Source organism: Globicephala melas, chromosome 3 (assembly GCF_963455315.2).
Source record: "Globicephala melas chromosome 3, mGloMel1.2, whole genome shotgun sequence".
NCBI lineage: Eukaryota > Metazoa > Chordata > Mammalia > Artiodactyla > Delphinidae > Globicephala > Globicephala melas.
In genome coordinates, this window is record NC_083316.1 from 48,978,640 (window position 1) to 48,999,399 (window position 20,760).

At 36.2% G+C, this 20,760-nt stretch overlaps 1 protein-coding gene across 4 annotated transcripts in view; it reads left to right on the plus strand.

Moving 5' to 3' along the window:
* The window catches only part of IPO11 (importin 11), a 214,953-nt gene that overhangs the window by 50,957 nt on the left and 143,236 nt on the right, over window positions 1–20,760 (plus strand). For all 4 annotated transcript variants that reach the window (XM_060295810.1, XM_060295809.1, XM_060295813.1 and 1 more), the window contains exons 6-9: window positions 8,398–8,530; window positions 13,040–13,098; window positions 17,842–17,890; window positions 19,372–19,442. In XM_060295810.1, coding sequence (XP_060151793.1) covers window positions 8,398–8,530; window positions 13,040–13,098; window positions 17,842–17,890; window positions 19,372–19,442 — 312 coding nt within the window. The remainder of the gene's footprint in view (window positions 1–8,397; window positions 8,531–13,039; window positions 13,099–17,841; window positions 17,891–19,371; window positions 19,443–20,760) is intronic.

Below are 20,760 nucleotides of genomic sequence, written 5' to 3' on the forward strand. Positions count from 1 at the left end.
AAATGAAGCAGCGGTAAAGAGAACATTTAGAAGCATGTAGAGTTGAAATTTAGGAAGTTACAATTGACACGCCTGGGTAATCGGTGGATGTAGGAAGGAGTCTGACACGACTGAGGGTGTCTATAGGTGTTTTAGCACCATTTGTTGAAAAAACTTTACCTTCTATTCAGTTGCTTTGGTGCTTTTGTTTGTATTTCACTGTTTTGAACTACCAGAACAGTGATTTTCATATTATTCAACCTAACATTTTGAACTGTACCAGGTAACAATGGAAGTCTCCAAGTGTTTTTAAGTGTTCTTGCTTACCTTTGGAATCCTCACTTTGAGGATATGGCTTGGGAATTTGCATTTTTGATAGGTTCCCCAGGTGATTATTTTTTTTTTTTTGCGGTACGCGGGCCTCCCACTGTTGTGGCCTCTCCCGTTGCGGAGCACAGGCTCCGGGTGCGCAGGCTCAGCGGCCATGGCCCATGGGCCCAGCCGCTCTGCGGCATGTGGGATCTTCCCGGACCGGGGCACAAACCCATGTCCCCTGCATCGGCAGGTGGACTCTGAACCGCTGCGCCACCAGGGAAGCCCTCCCCAGGTGATTCTTAATACACCAAAGTTTAAACCAGAACCACATTATGTTCTCTTTATTTTTAACCCAGTAGGTTTAAATAGCCAATTTTCTATTTATCTGAGGATATTGAGTGTAAGAAATTCTTTTTGTTAAAGGTTGCTTTTAAAATCCTTGTCAGTTTTGCTTGATATCTAACAAGGACTAAAGAAATGGACATTTTATCTTCTCAAGTCACTCTATGAATTTCTTGTTGATTTTTCTCACCTTTATCCCCATCTTAGGCCCCTTCAATTTCTTTTATATAGACGTTTTCCAAAATCAAATGTGTAGAAGATTCTGGGTTACAGTTACTCTATAGTGAAGGGTCCCCTTCTATAGAAGTCTTACTTCTTAGTTTGACTTTCTGAAGTTGTACTCTCTTAATGTGTTGCCTCCTTGGTTTTCAGATATAATTTATATCTAGCCTAGTCAGGCTCTACAAATTGTATCTAAACTAGCCTTAGTCTGTATAGCTTGTTTGCGTTAGCTTCCTGTCCACTTCAACTTTCTTGCTTGGTTTTCTTGTAGTGTGAGGCTATTTCCTCTCCATATAAAATGAAATATAGGTCTCCTTAGCATCCTGTACTTACTTCCAGCAGATTATTTATTACACTGTACATTGCATTGTAATTACATTATAATTGTTGACTTACCTTTTTGAGATCCACCACACTGAATTTTATGAGGGTGGACTGTAGCTCTTATTGTTATAGTCCTACTATCCAGCCCAGGAGAATGCACATCAGTGGATGGTGCTCAGTAACTGTTAAATGAATAAATGGTAAAAGAAGAGATTTGTTCTTAGATACCTTCTAGATTTCAAAGTGGTATAGTGCAAAACTTCAAAAAGCAGGAGTTTGAGGAGCATATACAAAACTCAAGATACCGGGAGGAAATAATTCAGCTTAGCACCTTTCATTCTGGAATGGAGTATCTGAACCTGGAAACATGGAGCACAGTAGGGACTAGGAGGGGAGTCTTGTCTCATGGGGTTGGGGAACAAGATGTGTACTTTAATTGAAGGTAGCATGTGTGGGAAGATACTATTATAAAGAGCAAGTTTGCTAGTTAATAAAGCAACTCCTATTATTTTGGTAATCTGAAGTGTGCGGAAATCTTCCTTTTAGTAATGTGTTTACTTTATTGTTAAGATGATCTTCATGTACTAAATTAGTTTCCCACCTAAAATTAAGTGTAAGGTCATAGTTGAGCTAGTTGGTATGGCAAAGTAGTGCAGTGTGCACTTAAAACCCTTCCCTACTGCTCTGCGTGCCCCAACAATTTCTATATCTTGTTTTCCCTCCACGTTAAAATAAGTCTTTTTCAGGGGTGACAAACTACTAAATCAGCAGTGGAGAGAAAATTGCTTTGCAGTTACAAAATTGAGCTTGATTTGACACAAAGAGGATTCATTTTCTAGAAAATCATAAGCTTTTCATACAAACCTGAATATAAAAAAGTTGGCATTAAGTACAGTTAAAATCTAAAGTCTACAAAAGCAAGGGATTTAAGGTACAGATAGTAATTCTAATGTACTTGTAAATGTATTAACCAAATAATACCTTGTAGACATGATGTGTAACCCACAAATGTTTATGCTATGGTAAATGAAGTAATCTGAAACTCAAAAAAGAAGAAAAGATTTTTTGAAAGCAAGTGTATTTCACTTGTGTTTAGAAATATGGGTTAACAAGTATGAGAAGACCTGGTTTCCAGTGAAGAATGTTTCTTTATACTGAGCAGCTTTGGAATTTTGAGTAAGACATTTAAACTTTATGATTCTTTAAAATTTTCTTTCAATTCTAAAGTTGTGTGATTCTGAGAATTTATAATCTTTATTATTCCAAGTTAATCTATACAAACACCATTAAAGTTTTGAGATGGAAATCTTAGTTATGGTGTAATTTAAATATCAATTTTGCGGTTTTTTTTGTTTTTGTTTTTTTTGCGGTATGTGGGCCTCTCACTGTTGTGGCCTCTCCCGTTGCGGAGCACAGGCTCCGGATGCGCAGGCTCAGTGGCCATGGCTCACGGGCCCAGCCGCTCCGCGGCATGTGGGATCTTCCTGGACTGGGGCACGAATCCATGTCCCCTGCATCAGTAGGTGGACTCTCAACCACTGCGCCACCAGGGAAGCCCCAATTTTGCGTTTTCAATCACTGTTTTTTCTAGAAGCCAAGACCTTTGTACATTTAGTTTTATTTTTTTTGTATTTTCTTAGCATACAGTTAAGTTCTTGACTTACTGACTTTATTGGATACTTTTCTGTGGAATTTTGGCATACAACCAGTTATATCGTTTTCTTAATTAAGAAAATTTCAAATATACTCTAGTTGAGAGAACAATACAACAACTCGCATATATTCTTCACTCATATTTAACAGTTCTTAAGGAGTTGCCACGTTTACTTTTCCTCTTTTCTGGAGCAAATCTTAATGTGTTATTTCATCCAATAATATTTATAGAGTATGAATCTCTAAAAAGGACATTTTCCATAACCAGTTTTTATTGTGAATTTTTAAAGTTTGGATGTTAGGAATTAATCTTAAATTCTTCTCCCTGAGAGTAGGTCAGCAGATATTGTTTGCCTGTTGTGTACGAGAGATATCTAAGGTACTGAAGAAGATGAAAGAGACAAATAGTCGTCTCTTGACATTCATGGGGAAAGGCGTAAGACACAAACCCTCAAAGTTCATTTAGTAATTTATTAAAATCTGCCACAGAAGAAAACTAAATACTGTATTACATTGTTATAGTCAAAGCTAACATTTAGGAAAATATAAAAAACTGAAGGGTTTATGATGAATAATGTTCCCACTAACAGCATATGTATTATTTGCATGGTGAAGATAAGAGAAAACTGTGTGGCAAGGTGAAGTCAGGTTGCAATACTACCAAAGAGTCTTCCTGATGAGTTACTGTTTTCTGAATAAACTAACAAAACAGAACCACATAGCTACTTTGAGATGGGTTGGTTAGTATAAGCTCACTCAGCCTCGTAAAAGAGATTTTCATACTTAACTTCTTATAAATTTATAATTTCATGATGTGGTCCTTAGGGAAAATTCCCAAATAGTTGAAGTTATGAATGTTACATTTGAGAATGCCAAGGTGCCACTTATATGGTATAGCTTGAACCTCCAGGAAATTTACAAAATAGTGAAATTTATTTAAAAGATAAATGTGTTTATAAGCAAATCATCAAGTAGGTTAAATTCATTTTGTTTTCAGTTTCGTTTGGGTGATTTTAAATGCCAAGTACTGATTAAATGCTGATTCTAGATCTTGTCTCTTGCTCTGCCAAATTCAAATTGGCTTTTAATCACGTTGTTTAAAGAGTGACTCCTGTAATACACAAAGGGTCATCTCTGCTATGAGCCTGTATGGGGACTTAAGAGTGTGTGTGTGTGTGTGTGCGCGTGTGTGCATGCGTGTGAGTCTAGGCTTATATAAATATGAGGAAACTTTTGGTGGGAAGTTTTAATGGAGGAGAGAGTCAAGGTGACTAACTTGATCAAAAAAAAAAAAAGCTGTGCACTAAACAGAAGAGGAGATTTTGAGTATAGCATGGTGCTTATCCTTTCTGGATGGTTCACAAGGACTCTTGTCTGGGTCCTAGGAAAAGGGGCTCTTGAAGCATTGCCGATTTATGCTTTGTTTTTTGCCCATGTCTATCTGTCTGACAAATATTTGAGTTCCTACTCTGCCAGTCACTGTATTGGATGCCTGAAATGCAGCTGTGAACAAAGGCAGGATCCCAAATGGAGAGGAGGGTAGATTCACTTCCTCCTTCCTCATATTGAGATCATATTCTGTATACCTGAGAGCATTGTCTAGACATCAGTAGCTAAGGACAGCCTTATGGCTGTTGCTAGGATTAGAGGACTTGAGGGATCTGGAAGATGGGCCACAGTGACCTTCCTGGGCCTGAGGTGTACCAGTGGCAAGTTTGAGAACAAAATAAAAATTAGATTTTACTTAAAAAATATGTAGGTAACAGATGTTACAGGTCTTTAGGAATGTCCTTCATTGAAAGTTAATAAATATCAATTGAGAGACATTGGCACTTTGGAAATTGTTTTTGAAACCTTATAATCCACCAAAGCTTCTGGCCTGACACATTTGGGTAGTTTGATATATATGTATGTCATGGTTAAGTGGAAACAAATTTATATTTAAATATTAAGGAAAAAGCTGACTACTACTAAAGTAACTACCTTTTTTTGTTACAAATGTGTGGATGTTTTAAGAGTTACTTGTGAATTTTTTAAACATATAGAAAAATAAAGAAAAACTATTAACTGCCATATACCCATCACCTAGATTTAGCAGTTAACATTTCGCTGTTTTTGCTTTATTGCTTTTTCTAAGATATTTTAAAGTAATTTAAAGATTTCATGATATTTTATTACTAAATACTTGAGTATTCATTTGTAAAAAGATAGATTTATTTTTTTAAAGGTTAAAAGAAAATTTTCCACTGACAGTTTACTGATTTAGTAGACTTTTTTTTTTTTTTTTTTTTTTGCGGTACTCGGGCCTCTCACTGTTGTGGCCTCTTCCGTTGCAGAGCACAGGCTCCGGACCTGCAGGCTCAGCGGCCATGGCTCATGGGCCCAGCCGCTCCGCGGCATGTGGGATCTTCCCGGACCGGGGCACGAACCCGTGTCCCCTGCATCGGCAGGTGGACTCTCAACCACTGCGCCACCAGGGAAGCCCCTAGTAGACTTTTATTCAACTATTCATGGGTCAGGCAGCATCCAGTCTAGCAGATAGGAGCTCCAAAGAGCTGTACAAGCTGAAAGAGTTTTTTGTACAAAAGCGAGCAGGAACAAGGAAGCTAGACTGGGAATTAGCTGAATAGCTAAATCCAGGGTTATTTTCCTCATATGGAGCAAAGAGAAGTCTTAGAGCTGGGTCAGGTAACTTGTGTTGAGCAGGCAGGCACTGATTGGTTGACCTAGACCTGCCTTTTCTGAGAGAGCCCAGCATAGAACCTTAGTTCTAAGTTTTGGTTTGCTGCTGTGGGGCTTAGCATGAGTGATTCCATCTTGAGCCTAATCTGGTTACTTAGCTTATATAATCATTTAACTTTTATCATACTTGACACACGTAAAAGTAGTGATTTAATATGATGTAATACTTCTAGCCAGTTTTCTACGTTGTTCTTAAATATGTTTACAGGTGGTGTGTTTGAGCCAGAAAAATGAATATGGCAGGTATATAGCATTTGATCATGTTTCTTAAGTGTCTGTTTTTTTGGCCACACCATGCGGCTTGTGGGATTTTAGTTCCCTGACCAGGGATTGAACCTGCACCCTTGTCAGTGAAAGTGCGGAGTCCTAACCAATGGACCGCCAGGGAATTAATTCCTTCTTAGGAGCCTTTTTAAGTTAGAATAGTATTCTCTCTTTTTCTTTTTTTATTGGTGCACCATTGACATGTTGAAACATTTTTTGGTTATCTTTTTTTTTTTTTTAATATTTATTTATTTGGCTGTGTAGGGTCCTAGTTGTGGTGCACGGGCTCTTTGTTGCAGCACATGGGCTTCTCTCTAGTTGTGGCATGTGGGCTCCAGAGCGCCCGGGTTCAGTAGTTGTGGTGCACAGGCTTAGTTGCCCCCGCGGCATGTGGGATCTTAGTACCCTGACCAGGGATTGAACCGGTGTCCCCTGCTTTGCAAGATGGATTCTTAACCACTAGACCACCAGGGAAGTCCCTATCTTGTTGATTAGAGTTAGGTTAAGCAGGTTTTGAAAGCTCCAGTTTGGGGATAATATTCATTGCCCCACTATTAGTGATGAATTACAAGACTTTGATTTAAACATTTTTGGTGCTCACTTTTCTTAAGGGAAAATTGTGAGGACAGTGGTCCTGAGGCTAAAAAAGTTTAAGAATATTTAAAATGCTAAAAGAAATAAAACTTCCTGTAATGTTTTGCCTTTGATATTCAAGGAGTCAAGTCTGTATGCTTCTACAAAGTTGCTAAGCAGTCAGTGGGTGTCACTGTTTCTTCTGGTTTAGAAAAAGAAAAGTGCAAGTATTTGGGATTTTCGTGAACTACTACCTAAAATGTTTCATTAAATAATTTATTTTTGTATTGTCTAACTGAATATTCCCTACCCCTTCTACATTTTTGAGAATAAAATGTAGAATAAATATTTTTATCCCTCCTATTTTTGCTTTATTATTACTTTCTCTTTTCCAGATGAGCCTTTTGTGACCATGTATCAGTTGGTATTTTCTGGAGCAGATAGAAGCTTGTGGAGGGCTTGTGTTTACAGGATAGTTAGCAGTATTCCGTCCCAAATTCTTGTGGTTTCTTCCTTCTTTGTCTGTCTCCTTCCTTTTACCCTTGGGCTGAAAGTGTAGCGCTATTGCTGCTTCATTCCAGCCATCGCTGTTTGTGCAGAGCCCTTTTGTAGGCTAGCTAAAAAGAATTATGAATTGTGGCATAATAGATGCCTAATGCCTAAACTAGGTGCTTAGCTCCAGAACTGGAGTGTGAAACAAAGAAGAATATTAAAGTTTTTTCATACTGCTGTTTCTTTCTTGATTTCTGTCACAAATGCTATATGTCTACACACTAAAAACAATGACCAAAGCAATAGGGGCTGGATGACTCCAGTCCAGGTTGTGGAATGCCCCATTGCTGGGAAGCCAATTCTGGACTGTAACTAAGTGGTATTGTATTCTGCAGCTCTCTTCTGGGGGAGAGAGTTAGGGGTGGGATAGGATACTTTATACCTTATCAGATTCCAGGAGGCCATGAGAAACCATCTAACAGAGGAGATAGGGAGGTGAGCAGGAGATTGGTGTTCTAGCAGTTGCTTCCTCTTGTGTTCCAGGAGGATCACAAGATGTTCTGCCAATACTCGGATTAGCTGAGGTTTAAGCCTTTGCCTCTGTAGATATGTGCAGTTTCCAAGGGGTATGGTGAAGCTGTTTCTCTATACCTGGACACACAGACCATTAAGATTACTGAATTAAAATAACAAGTGGAATTTGCTTTTTCATAGAAATATTATATTTATAGGATTGTGTTTCTGACTGGTTTCTGATGCCTGACCACATTAGTAAATACAGTGTTTAATTAGTTGATATAACATATCTCAAATAAGAAAAAATCATTCTGAAGTGTACTAATGATAACTAGTCATATGCACTTATGTATAATTTTATTTGAAGAAGATTGCCACGTAGGCTCAGGTGGTTTGCTCTTAGACCTTCGGGAAAAAAATGAAGATACCACTGGAAGGTGGTTCTTAGTGTGAGTCAGGTTTTTAAATACTGGTACATATTAGGCAAGCGGCCTGACAAGTGATGTGGTTTGTTATGTTCTTGGCTTTAAATACCCAAGACCATATGGGTAGAATTGGCAGAACACAGAAATTTAACTCCTTTGTATTCTTAGTATATTGATTTATCTGATAAACTCAGTGACAGTTCTGTTTTTAAAGCTGAGTGTTACAACTATTAGTGGAAGAAAAAAAAGTGAAAATAGGAAATATCAGACTGCAATGCAGGCATTAGGCTAAGCAGTGTTTCAAGAAACTAATATTTGGGGGGGGCATGTGTGTGTGTGTTCTTAGCAGCAGCCAATGTAAACTATACTTACTGCTGTGCATTGTGACTAAAAAAAGTTTAAAATGTTGCTGTAAGTGATTCTTGACTATTTTAGTCAAGAATTGAAAATGTGTGCTCAGTTTTAAAACCAAAACGTATTACTACGTAGGTCTAATTGATTACTGAAATCTGTAATAATATTGTGACCAAATTTGTTGATATCTTTGCAGTTAGCTTCTGGAATTTATAGTTTTGCCTGCTCTCTGTGGAATCACCACACAGACACATTCCTTCAACAAGTTTCTTCTGGCAATGAAGCTGCAGTTCTAAGTTCACTAGAACGAACTCTACTGTCATTGAAAGGTACTATTAAACTTGACATGCTTATTTTTGAAACAACATACCTCAGAATAGTGGCCGAATAGTTTATCTGTATGGACTTGCTGTTTCCAGTTGCACTGGTGGAAGAATAAGGCGCTAATAGTTCCCTCAGAGACAAGGGCTCTTGTAGTTTGCTTTTCTTTTGTAAGAATAGCTCTTCCTCTACGCTAATTGATGAGAGCACACATAGTTCAGATGGATAGCTTGAAGTTATATTCACATTACTGGAGTTTCATGGCTCTGAATGCATACCTTTCAAATACTTGCACTTCTTTTTTGCTTCATTTCTCATTCTGGGCTGCTACCATTATTATTGTCATGCCGACTTTCCTAAACTTCTGTCCCCAAGGCTTATTAGTTGAGCTCTATCTCCCAGCTCTCTTTTCCCTGAGAACTCATCTTTCTTGTTTGTACCTTAGGCTCACTTGGATTTTAGAAGGTGCTTGTTGGGGTGCTATCTTGGCCTGTGTTTTCCTATGCTTTGTTTATAGGCATTCCCTTAGCATAAATCTCTGTCACCTTCCCTGAGCTGAGCTTATCTTGATGCATGTATTCCGAGGTTCATTTCCTTTCTAAAACATTCACCATCATTTTATTTTCTTTGTCTTCCTTCTGTTCTGGTTGCTGAGGCTCTTTTATCTTGTGTTTCTTAGTTTGAGCTCAAGCAACCTTTATTTCTTTCTTACTGCAGCTCATTTTGCATTCTCTGTTTTATTTGTAAACCCTTTTATCATACTCACCTTAGTACCTTACAATGGCACTACTCCAGTGCATCACTTACATCGATAAGATAGTGGATGCACAAACCCCAAACTGTCAACACATTTTGGGGAACCTTGTGGACAAATTATTTTAAAGGACTGTTGACATGTAAAATCCAATCCATTGTACAGGTGGTTTTACAAGTGAATGGAGATGGTTTTGCCAACATTCTTGAGGAGGACATTAAAAGGCCTTAGAAATGTTTACACAGAAAGAATTAGAGAAACTGATACAAGATTAGATACATAAAGCGTTGTGTAAGTACTGTATTTAATGATTAAGGAATTTTCATGAATCCTTTTGATTGTAGAGTCTTTTTGTCTCACTGACTTCAAAGCCTAACTCCTGACCCAAATGATGCTGTTCTACTCTACATTAGCCTGCTTTAGGCTTTTCGATATCACAGCATCTCAAGGTCTTAGATACACATTAGCATTTCTAAGGCATCCTGACGTGGAAAAATCTCATAGCATTTTTCTTTAAAATACTTGTTCTGTCAAGCTGTAAATTTCTTTGCTTTTATGACTTAAATACTTAGGACTAGAGCTTTTGTCACATGTAATCTTTGCATTTATACCTGTGTGCATTTAGTATCCTTTAGACAGGCATATGTTCATTACTTCATTCATCATATTTATAGGTAGGTGCTTGGTTCTGGGGAGACAGATATAATAAAATGGTCATACAAGTACATGTAAAATGACATCTGTGACGGGGGGCCTTACAATGTTATGATGATTGATAATAAGGTCAGAAAAGACTTCCCTGAGAAACTGATGTTTGAACTAAAATCATAAAGTATAAATGGAAGTTAACTAGGTGATAAAGGGAGAAAGAAAGCACTGTCCCAGATAGTGTAGACCAAGGTCCTGTGGTGGGAAAGATCTTGTCCAGGGTAAGGGATTCAGCTTGAGCCCTATTTTCTCCTATTACGGTGCAGTAACTTGAGTTGTATATAATTGAGGGTATGAAACTGAAGGTCTTTAGACATTTGCATTCTAAGCCTAATTTTAATACACTGACTTTATTAATTTTTTATTGAAGTTTAATTGATTTACAATGTTGTATTAATTTCTGATGATTCAGAAAAGTGATTCACTTACACACACACACACACACACACATATACACACATTTTTTTTCATACTCTTTGCCATTATGGTTTATTACAGGATGTTGAATATAGTTCCCTGTGCTATATATATAGTAGGACTTTGTTATTCATCTGTTTTGTATATAGTACTGATAGTATGTTTCTGCTAATCTCAATTCCTAATTCATCCCTCCCCGACCCCCTTCCCTTTTGGTAAGTATAAGTTTGTTTTCTATGTCTGTGGGTCTGTTTCTGTTTTGTAAATAAGTTCATTTGTGTCATATTTTAGATTCCACATGTAAGTGATATCATATGGTATTTGTCTTTCTCTTTCTGACTTCACTTAGTATGATAATCTCTAGGTCCATCCGTGTTGCTGCAAATGACATTATTTCATCCTTTTTTATGGTTGAGTAGTATTCTGTTGTGTGTATATGCCACATCTTCTTTATCCATTCATCTCTCGATGGACATTTAGGTTGTTTCCATGTCTTGGCTATTGTAAATAGTGCTGCTATGAACATTGGGGTGTATGTATCTTTTCGAATTATGGTTTTCTCCACATATATGCCCAGGAAGGGGATTGCTGGATCATATGGCAACTCTAGTTTTTTAAGGAACCTCCATACAGTTCTCCTTAGTGGCTGTACCAATTTACGTTCTCACCAAAAGCGTAGGGGGGTTCCCTCTTCTTCACACCCACTCCAGCATTTATTACTTGTAGACTTTTTTCAAAAAAATTATTTATTTATTTGTGGCTGTGTTGGGTCTTTGTTGCTACACACGGGCTTTCTCTAGTTGCAGCGAGTGGGGGCTACTCTTTGTTGCTGTGCGCGGGCTTCTCATTGCAGTGGCTTTTCGTTGTGGTGCATGGGCTTCAGTAGTTGTGGCACCCAGGCTCAGTAGTTGTGGCTCACAGGCTCTGTAGTTGTGGCTCACAGGCTCTGTAGTTGTGGCTCACAGGCTCTAGAGTGCAGTCTCAGTAGTTGTGGCACACAGGCTTAGTTGCTCTGCGGCATGTGGGATCTTTCCGGACCAGGGATCGAACCTGTGTCCCCTGCATCGGCAGGCGGATTCTTAACCACTGCGCCACCAAGGAAGTCCCTGTAGACTTTTTAATGATGGCCATTTTGACCAGTGTGAGGTGGTGTACCTCATTGTAGTTTTGATTTGCATTTCTCTAATAATTAGCGATGTTGAGCACCTTCTCATGTGACTATTGGCCATCTGTATGTCTTCTTTGGATAACTGTCTATTTAGGTCTTCTGCCCATTTTTTGATTGGGTTGTTTGTTTTTAGTTATTGAGTCATATGAGCTGTTAGTATATTTTGGAAATTAAGCCCTGGTTGGTTGCATCATTTGCAAACATTTTCTCCCAGTCTGTAGGTTGTCTTTTCATTTTGTTTACGGTTTCCTTTGCTGTGCAAAAACTGTTAAGTTTGATTAGGTCCCATTTGTTTATTTTTGCTTTTATTTCTTTTGCCTTGGGAGGCTGACCTAAGAAAACATTGGTACGCTTTATGTCAGAGAATGTTTTGCCTATGTTCTCTTCTAGGAGTTTTATGGTTCATGTCTTATATTTAACTCTTTAAGTCATTTTGAGTTTATTTCTCTGTATGGTGTGAGGAAATGTTCTAACTTCATTGACTTACACGCGGCTGTCCAGCTTTCCTGACATCACTTGCTAAAGAGACTGTCTTTTCTCCATCGTATATTCTTGCCTCCTTTATTGAAGGTTAATTGACTGTAGGTATGTGGGTTACACTGCCCTTAGACTTCACCTCATGAACACTAAGTCTTTAGTTATATAGAAAGCAGTGCTGTCTATAAAGTTGTTTTCTTAAAGTGAAGTGACTTTAAATTTGATAATGTAAGGTGGTAGTCTTATGCTGCTATCATGCTTGTTGTTACTGAATTCTGCTAAGTGTTTTACATATATTGTACTATTGAATTCTTTAATAACCCTATGCAGTAGGACTTATAACCACATTTTATAGATGAGGAATGTGAGGTCAGAAAAGTTGCCCAAAATAATACAGTTTTAGACATTGGAGCTACGATTTAAGTCTAGATCTGACTTCAAATCTGTTAATCCTGCTTGTCTCCCTGTGTACCTTGGTTTACTTGTAAAATGTGATGCTCGCAATTGAGCACTGTAGTTTATTCCAGATTTGGAAATAGAGTTTAATCTTTTTATCCCCTTTTGCAGGTACTATATTTTCATTAATGTAGCCTGAAACTGAATAAACCTTTTCGGTCACTGTTGAGTCATAGTTTCAAGTTTATGGAATAGAGGTAACCTTCTCAACTTAGCCTGTAGGTGTTATTGCAAGTGAGAAGTGCTAACAGTTATGTAAATTGAACTAAATTTTGCAGTATGGTTTTAAAAAACATGAGTAGTTACGATAAGTGAGAAGAGCGTTGCTTCTTAGTCACAATAACTGGGGTTTAGTTCCATCTTTCCCACTTCATAACCAACCAGTGACCAGAAGTTACCTTTCTTTATTAAATGAAAGGATTAAGCTAGATTAACCTCCAGGCTTGATGAGGCTTTGTGATTCTGAGTCTATTATGATTTTAATAGGAAAAAATATGAAAAAAAAAGATGTAAGTAAAGCTTGATTTTACTTTTCAGTGCTGCGTAAGTTAACTGTTAATGGATTCGTGGAACCTCATAAGAATATGGAGGTGATGGTAAGTGAAAGAAGTCATTTAATTTTTTTAACTTCGGAAAAGTGCTTGGTATTTTCCTGAATGTTACAAAGTTTATTCTTTTTACTTGGCATTCATTTAAAAGTTTTTTATTAAATGACCACCTAGTTTTTTACTATTCTGTATATATTATACTACACTTTTAGACTTGTGGTCTGTTTTTAGACATACAGAAACTATGTTAAAGCAGAAATATTATGTGAAGGAGAGGAAGTAGAACTAGGATGGTTCTCAAGATGCCGTGGTGCATTGAGAGTGTTACTTTGAATTCAAGTGAACTCTTATGAATTTGAGTGCTATGATAACATTACCAGGGTCAGTGTAGATTGATTTATATCCTTGGTATTTTCCTTTGTCTGTTTTTATGTTCTTAAAATGTGTTTTTTTCCCCTTGAATCATAACATTTATGCTCTTTGCATTCAATTAAAAGTTATGTATATAAGAGGGGAAAATTCCATTGATAAGACCAACAAGTTGTGAAATATATTCATTTTTGGTATCACGTCATCTACATTTTCTATATGCAGAAATATATAGCTGCATAAATTTTATTCCTTAACAAAATGGAATTGTATTATACTTGCTCAGATCTATATTAGTTTTCACAGTGAGTTTAGGTCAGCTAAGATGTTACCCTCTGGATTGTCTTGGGGGCTGCATAGGAATTGTGGAAAGAGTATATTTAATTGGGTCTTTGGGTCTGTCCTAGATTTGACCGGAGTCACAGTTTTGTTTTAAATCTTTACTATATTTTGTATTTCCATAAGATTATGATTGAAATAATGGTTCTATTGTTAAAAGAGTTCAGAAACTGCTAATATACATCATTATAATGTAAAGATGATTTTTTTCTATAAAAGCATTATATGCTTATTTTTTTAAAGGTTAAAAAACTCAGAAAAGGAAACAGGAAATAAATCATTTAAAAACTTACTATCAGAGATATTGCTAACATTTGTTAATTATCCTTTAAGACATCTTATGCATATTCTTTCAGATATACTTTCTTCCTCAATTTTATATGAATGAGACCTACAAGCTGTTTCCTTACTTGGGTCCGTCTTCCTTCCTTCCTTCCTTCCTTCCTTCCTTCCTTCCTTCCTTCCTTCCTTCCTCCCTCCCTCCCTCCCTCCCTCCCTCCCTTCCTCCCTCCCTCCCTCCCTCCCTTCATCTATTTATTTATTTTTGGCTGTGTTGGGTCTTTGTTTTTGCGCAAGGTCTTTCTTTAGTTGTGGTGAGTGGGGGCTATTCTTAGTTGCGGTATGTGGGCTTCTCATTGTGGTGGCTTCTCTTGTTGCGGAGCACGGACTCTAGGTGCGCGGGCTTCAGTAGCTGTGGCTCGTGGGCTCTAGAGCGCAGGCTTAGTAGTTGTGGCACACAGGCTTAGTTACTCCGTGGCATGTGGGATCTTCCTGGACCAGGGCTAGAACCTGTGTCCCCTGCATAGGCAAGTGGATTCTTAACCACTGTGCCACCATGGAAGTCCACTTGGCTTTTTCTTAAACTCAGTGTATTAGGGATATTTTTCTCATGTCAGTAATATTGTTATATGTCATGTTTTTAATGATTGTATAGTAAATCCATATGATTGCTGTCAGTGTACAGATTTTTTTAAAAATGATAAAATTAATCATAGGTTTTCTATAATTTACTTGCCCAATTATCTGTTGATGACATGTAGGTTGTTTCCAGTTTTTAATTGTTGATAAATGGTATTGGAATGAACATTTGGGTGCATATGTCATTGTGTACTTTTCTAAGTGATCTTCTAGGATAAATTCTTAGAAATGGAAATGTTGGGTTAAAGTGTATGCACACTGATGATATTGATATATATTACCAAATTGCCTGACGATATATCAAAAACAATCCCAGTTTTAAATACTGATACATTTAAATATCTATATTTATTGCCATGCTGTCAAAGAACATTTTCCAGAAACCAGTTTGACAACTCCCCCTCATTTCCCTCACTAGAGTGTAAGTTTCATGACTGCAGAGACTTTGTTTCATTCACTGTTCACTCCAGAGCTTGGAACAATCTCTGCAGTATAAAAATGTTCAGTAGTTATTTGTTAAATGAATGACTATATGATATGGTAGAAACATGTCAGAAGACTCAGTGATTATCTTGTTATGTAATATTATTCTGAGTACCATAACATTAACTAAAATACTGAATATGTCAGGGTTTTTTTTAGTGAAAATGAATTGATTTGAATCATATTTCTGTAAACTAGAATAATAGTTTTCAGTGAATACTATCCCTATTTTGTGAGCCTTTGGCTTTTCCTTGAGAGTCTTTCTTCTGTCTCAGAAATTGTACGTCAGCCTTTACTCAGTTATAAATGCTGTGTTGTGGCATTTAATGTATATTGACTAGTTGTAAAGAGAATAGAATTTTAACAAATTATGGGCAACTTTTCAAATAACATAAAGATCTTTAAAATAACATGGAATTTAAAAGATGCTTAAGAAGCACTATATGATAGTCATGAGATCTGGGTTTCTGGAGGCAGATAAATTTGGATTTGAATCTTGGCTTGGCCTTTTCCTGATAACATGACCTCAGACTATTTACTTACCTACCTTGATACTGAGTTTCCTTTTTTGTAATACGAGATGAAATAATAGTACATATCCCATTGGATGTTGTGAGGATTAAGGGAGATAATGATTTTTGTAATGAGTTCAGCACCTAATTAAAATGCTCTGTAAATGACCATTTAATGATAATTTTAAGGGGTTCTTACTTTATTATTACATAACAATAGTCAAGTGAATTAGTTGATTTGGATTGCAGATTAGTCGATGGTCTAGTTCTGTAAGTTCCTGATCCTCTTGATGCGCTTAAAATTGATGGCCTTTATAATTTTCTCCTCTCTTTAGAGAACCCTGACTGGTACACAAATTATATTTAAAAGAAAATAGAATAAAATTCCTTCTATCTTGTAGTTACTATATGGGACCATTGAACCCCTGTATAAATTTAACATACATATGGGATCTCGGTGATTTTATTTTTCCTGTTTTGAAACATTCTGCTGTTTCATCATCCTAGGAATTATTTTATTGTTAATTATCATTACTTATTCTCAACTGTGCTTAAAAAGATTGAAATAGTATGAAAATGAAAGAATGATGAGATTGCCAGAGGATGAGGCAATAGTGAAATTTGTTGTTGTCCTGCAGTTTTCTTACAGTGTTGTCTACTGTATTGCATCGTCTTTTAGGAAGGTGTAAAAGACCACAAACACTATCTCTTTACTATTAGCTTTCATTTAACACAGTCGAGAGTTCAGGATTTTTCATTTCCTGCTCGAAATGGCTGAGAAAAGAAAATTAACAGGAAAATGTTTTATAATTTTTACATGAATCTGAAGATGGATGCTCTCAGAGAGACCAGTAGCAGCACTCTAGACCCTAGTGATGATAGTGAAATTGTCTAAGTGAAATCCCAGCCTTTGTGTCTTAAGGTGATGATATCCTAGTTGAATTGTCTCAGGCTCAGGAATTGATGAGTGAACAATATATTTCTATATTTCAAAGAAGAAATAGAGCATTCTGTTCTAGTTAGTCATTCATCAGGAAGGCCTTCATTGTGTAGTATTTTGTGACAAAAACCTGGACCATCTCATTTGCTAGCAGGACACGTGACATCTTTTATGATGTTTATACACCAGAATTTATTGATACAAAGAAGTCTGTGATAATTAAATTCTTAAAAATTTTTAATAAAGTTGTTTTTCACTATTCCTTTATATTTATTTCTGTAAAGTTTTTTTAATTAATTTAATTTATTTTATTTATTTTATTTTTGGCTGTGTTGGGTCTTTGTTGCTGTGCGCAGGCTTTTCTCTAGTCGTGGCAGCAGGGGTTACTTCGTTGCGGCGTGCAGGCTTCTCATTGTGGTGGCTTCTCTTGTAGTGTAGCACAGGCTCTAGGTGCGTGGGCTTCAGTAGTTGTGGCTCGCGGGCTCTAGAGCGCAGGCTCAGTAGTTGTGGCACACGGCTTTAGTTGCTCCGCGGCATGTGGGATCCTCCCAGACCAGGGCTCGAACCCGTGTCTCCCCTGCATTGGCAGGCGGATTCTCAACCACTGTGCCACCAGGAAAGCCCTATTTCTGTGAAATTTTCATAATATTTTAAAATATATATTAAAAGGTAAAGGTGTATTGGACCCATATGGTAAATGGTGAGTCTTGCCTTTTCTGGTATCTGAAGGCTAATGTTTTTAATACTTGAGATTGAGAACTCTGCTATAAATAATTGCTACCATTTATTCATATTACGAGTACTTATTATTGCTAAATACCATTCCTGGATTCTGGGATAGAGCAAAATAACAAGGAAAAGTTCTTGGCTCTTAAGGATCTTACATTTTAGAGGGAGGAGACAGATGATAAACAGTATGTCAGGGGGTTATAAGGCTATAAAAAAAATAAAACAGTAAGGAGAATAGAGAATATGTAGTGAAATAGAATGCTTAATAAATAATTTTTTATTTATTGCAAAGTGATTTAGGTTATTGAAATGAGACACTGAGGAGATGAAATAGTTATTTTGTTGTGGAAGACTGAAGACATTTTATAATAATGGAATGATTTTTATCTAATTTTAACTTTTTAATATGATGTGATAAGTATGTTTTAGTTTCCCTGAAAAAGTGTAAGGTAAAATTATAACAATAAATTGAGACTCTTCAAAATTTTTTTTCTTTTCTAGGGTTTTTTACATGGAATATTTGAACGTCTAAAACAATTTCTGGAGTGCAGTAAGTGCTTCCATGATAGTAGTTTTTAACTGTAGAATCCTTACTCATTAATAGCTTCCGCTTGGCACTTGCAAATCTGGAGTGGCTAAAATCTTGTTATCTCGGTAATTAATTATCTGAAATTAAATTGGAAGCTCAGCTTTGTCTTCATATACCTGTCTTGTCCTAAGTATTGAGGAAATGTTTTTTAAAAAATAAAATTATTTTGTATCCATTCCTTCCTCTGTATTTCTACTGCTGCTACTACTCCGTTCCATGCAGACATCCACAACGGTAGTATGTTTAGCAGATAATAAGTGTAGACCCTATGTCAAATGCTGTTTAGACTTTTTATTGATTGTTTCTTTTAGTACATTTTATGTATCCGTTTGATATAAATGTTCTTAAATGGTTACATTCATTTTGTAAATCCCTTGTTTATTAACCTTTCTGACTTACCTATAGGACCCTTTCTGATCCACTCTCCCACACGAAAGAATTTAGCATTTGCATTTGTGTTGTATTATACTGGTGGTCTGTTTGTTATCCTTTTCTCTTCCCTATGATTATAAGCACCTTTGCTCAGGATACACACACATAACATACACAGGATACACATGAATGCGTGCATACACACGTATGTATAACCTGTATACGTGTATGTTTTTTATGTGTGAGTGTATTGGGAGACTTACTATCCTGAGAAGATACCTTAGTGTACTCACTTTTAGGGAGTTGCTGATTGTTTTATGTCAGTCATTTTCGGTTTAGTAGAATCATTATTGAGTGTGTTGCCAGGTATTGTTCTGGGTACTGTGCATGTAAAGATGAATAAGACAGCTCATATAATGCAGTTTTTTTTCCCTAAAAATGGTCATTTTCCTCTGGTCATCCCCCTGGGGGAAAAAGAAGGAAGAATAGAAGTCTTTCCAGGAGAAGAGAATGACATAACTGTTGAGACAGAATATGATTAGTATGATTAGGGAGCAAGATAGTTAATGAGCTGATGGACATTATTCTGAATGTACAGAAATTAATTATACCAGGGAAATTATCAGAAGAAAATTGTTAGACGATATAGGAAAAATAATGATTATGTTAATCTTTGAATTCTGTGTTTTTACTTATGTTGCTTGATAGGTATTTCAGATATAACTAGTTTAGATTTTGAAACTGTGATTCCTGATTTTATGGATAAAATTGCTATCCTTTTACTGTGAAATGGGCTCAGTTTGTATTTTAGGATTAATTTTATGAAATATGGCACTGAAGTTTACTGTGTCAAGTACAAGTCTTGGTATTGCTTTTTAAAAACTTAATTTTTATTGTTTAGAGTTGGGAATACACACTAGTGATGCAAAATGTGCAAAAATGCACATAATGCAAAATGTGCAAAAATAAATCTGAGCAGTATTTTTGTAAAAAGTTTTGTCATTGTCTTGGTTGTGAATTTCTAGAATATTATAAATTTTTTACTAATATTTGAAATGTATTTCTAACAGGTAGAAGTATAGGTACAGATAATATATGTAGAGATAGACTGGAAAAGACCATCATTCTTTTTACTAAAGTGGTAAGTTTTTTTTTTATCTTAAGTATGTTTTCTCAAATGAAATGTACATACTCAAATTTAGGAAGGAAAATGATTTTTTAATAAGCATACACTTTCACTTTAGTGTTAAGGTAACTTATTTTCTTACTGTGTATAAGAAAGCTAAAAAACCCCAAAACCCTTGTATCTTGAAGTCTTTAGAATGCATATAAAAATTAAATTTATATACCATATATCATAGTGTATGTCACCTGGATGTAAAAAAAAAATCAGTCCTAATAAATATTAGAGAAGTTGATTCCCATAAGGCTCATTATTCTCAAACCCACTGGAAAAAGCAGAGATAAAGAAGACAGCAATGCAGTTCAGCAGAAAGCAGCTAAGATGTCGCAGTAGATAATACTAGGAAATCATTATATTCATAATGACAGATTATCATCATTAATATCAAATATCTTTTGAATATAATTATATGGGTGCATTGTACTAGGCAGTGTGTATGTATTTCTGATGAAATTAAGTTTTATAAAAAATACTAATTTTTACAAAGTTTTGGTCTTGGAGGTTGGGAAACGTACAAAGAATTGGGTATAGCAGTGAGGAAGACCTGGTTGGAGGACTGCATAGCCCTAAAACAGGTGTTTGAAGATAGGTGGCAATATCTAAATCTGTAGCATATTTCCCCCTTTTCATTGAAGGATCATTAATAGGGTTGAGGTTGTCTGTTCCCTGATGGGGCCAGTGGAGCAAAGGAGTAGAAATGAGCTGTTCTTATTTTTTGTGGTTGGGTAGCAGTTACTTTCAGTTTCAGTTGTCTTCATTTCCAACTCACTTTCAGTTTCTGTCTTCATTTCCAACTCTCATGGTCCAAAGAGCCTCAGCAGCAAAGCCCACCTCATCCAAGATCCAGATAAAATTGACTTAGATCCTTTAAGTTAAAAACAAAAAACACATAGCAAAGTAAAACAAAATGATGTGGTTAGGCAGTGGGACTACACAGTGTGAGTATATAATTTATGAAATTCATATTTATGGTCTTATGACTTTATTAAAGCTTTTTAAATTGGAACATTTAAAGTATGCCTCCAAATAGAACTGAGTAACTTTGAATCACATGAGGTTATCATTCAGCTTCAGCAATTATCAAAATAAGGTCATGGTCAATTCTGTTTTTACCTGTATGCTGCTTCTCTTTCCTTTCTGTTTGTTTTAAAGCAAAGCCCAGATATCACATAGTATTATCTATAAATATTTGAATATGTGTCTTTAAGTGAGGAAGGATTTAAAAAAAACATATAATCTAACAATATTATCACATTTAAAAAGTAGGAATGACTTC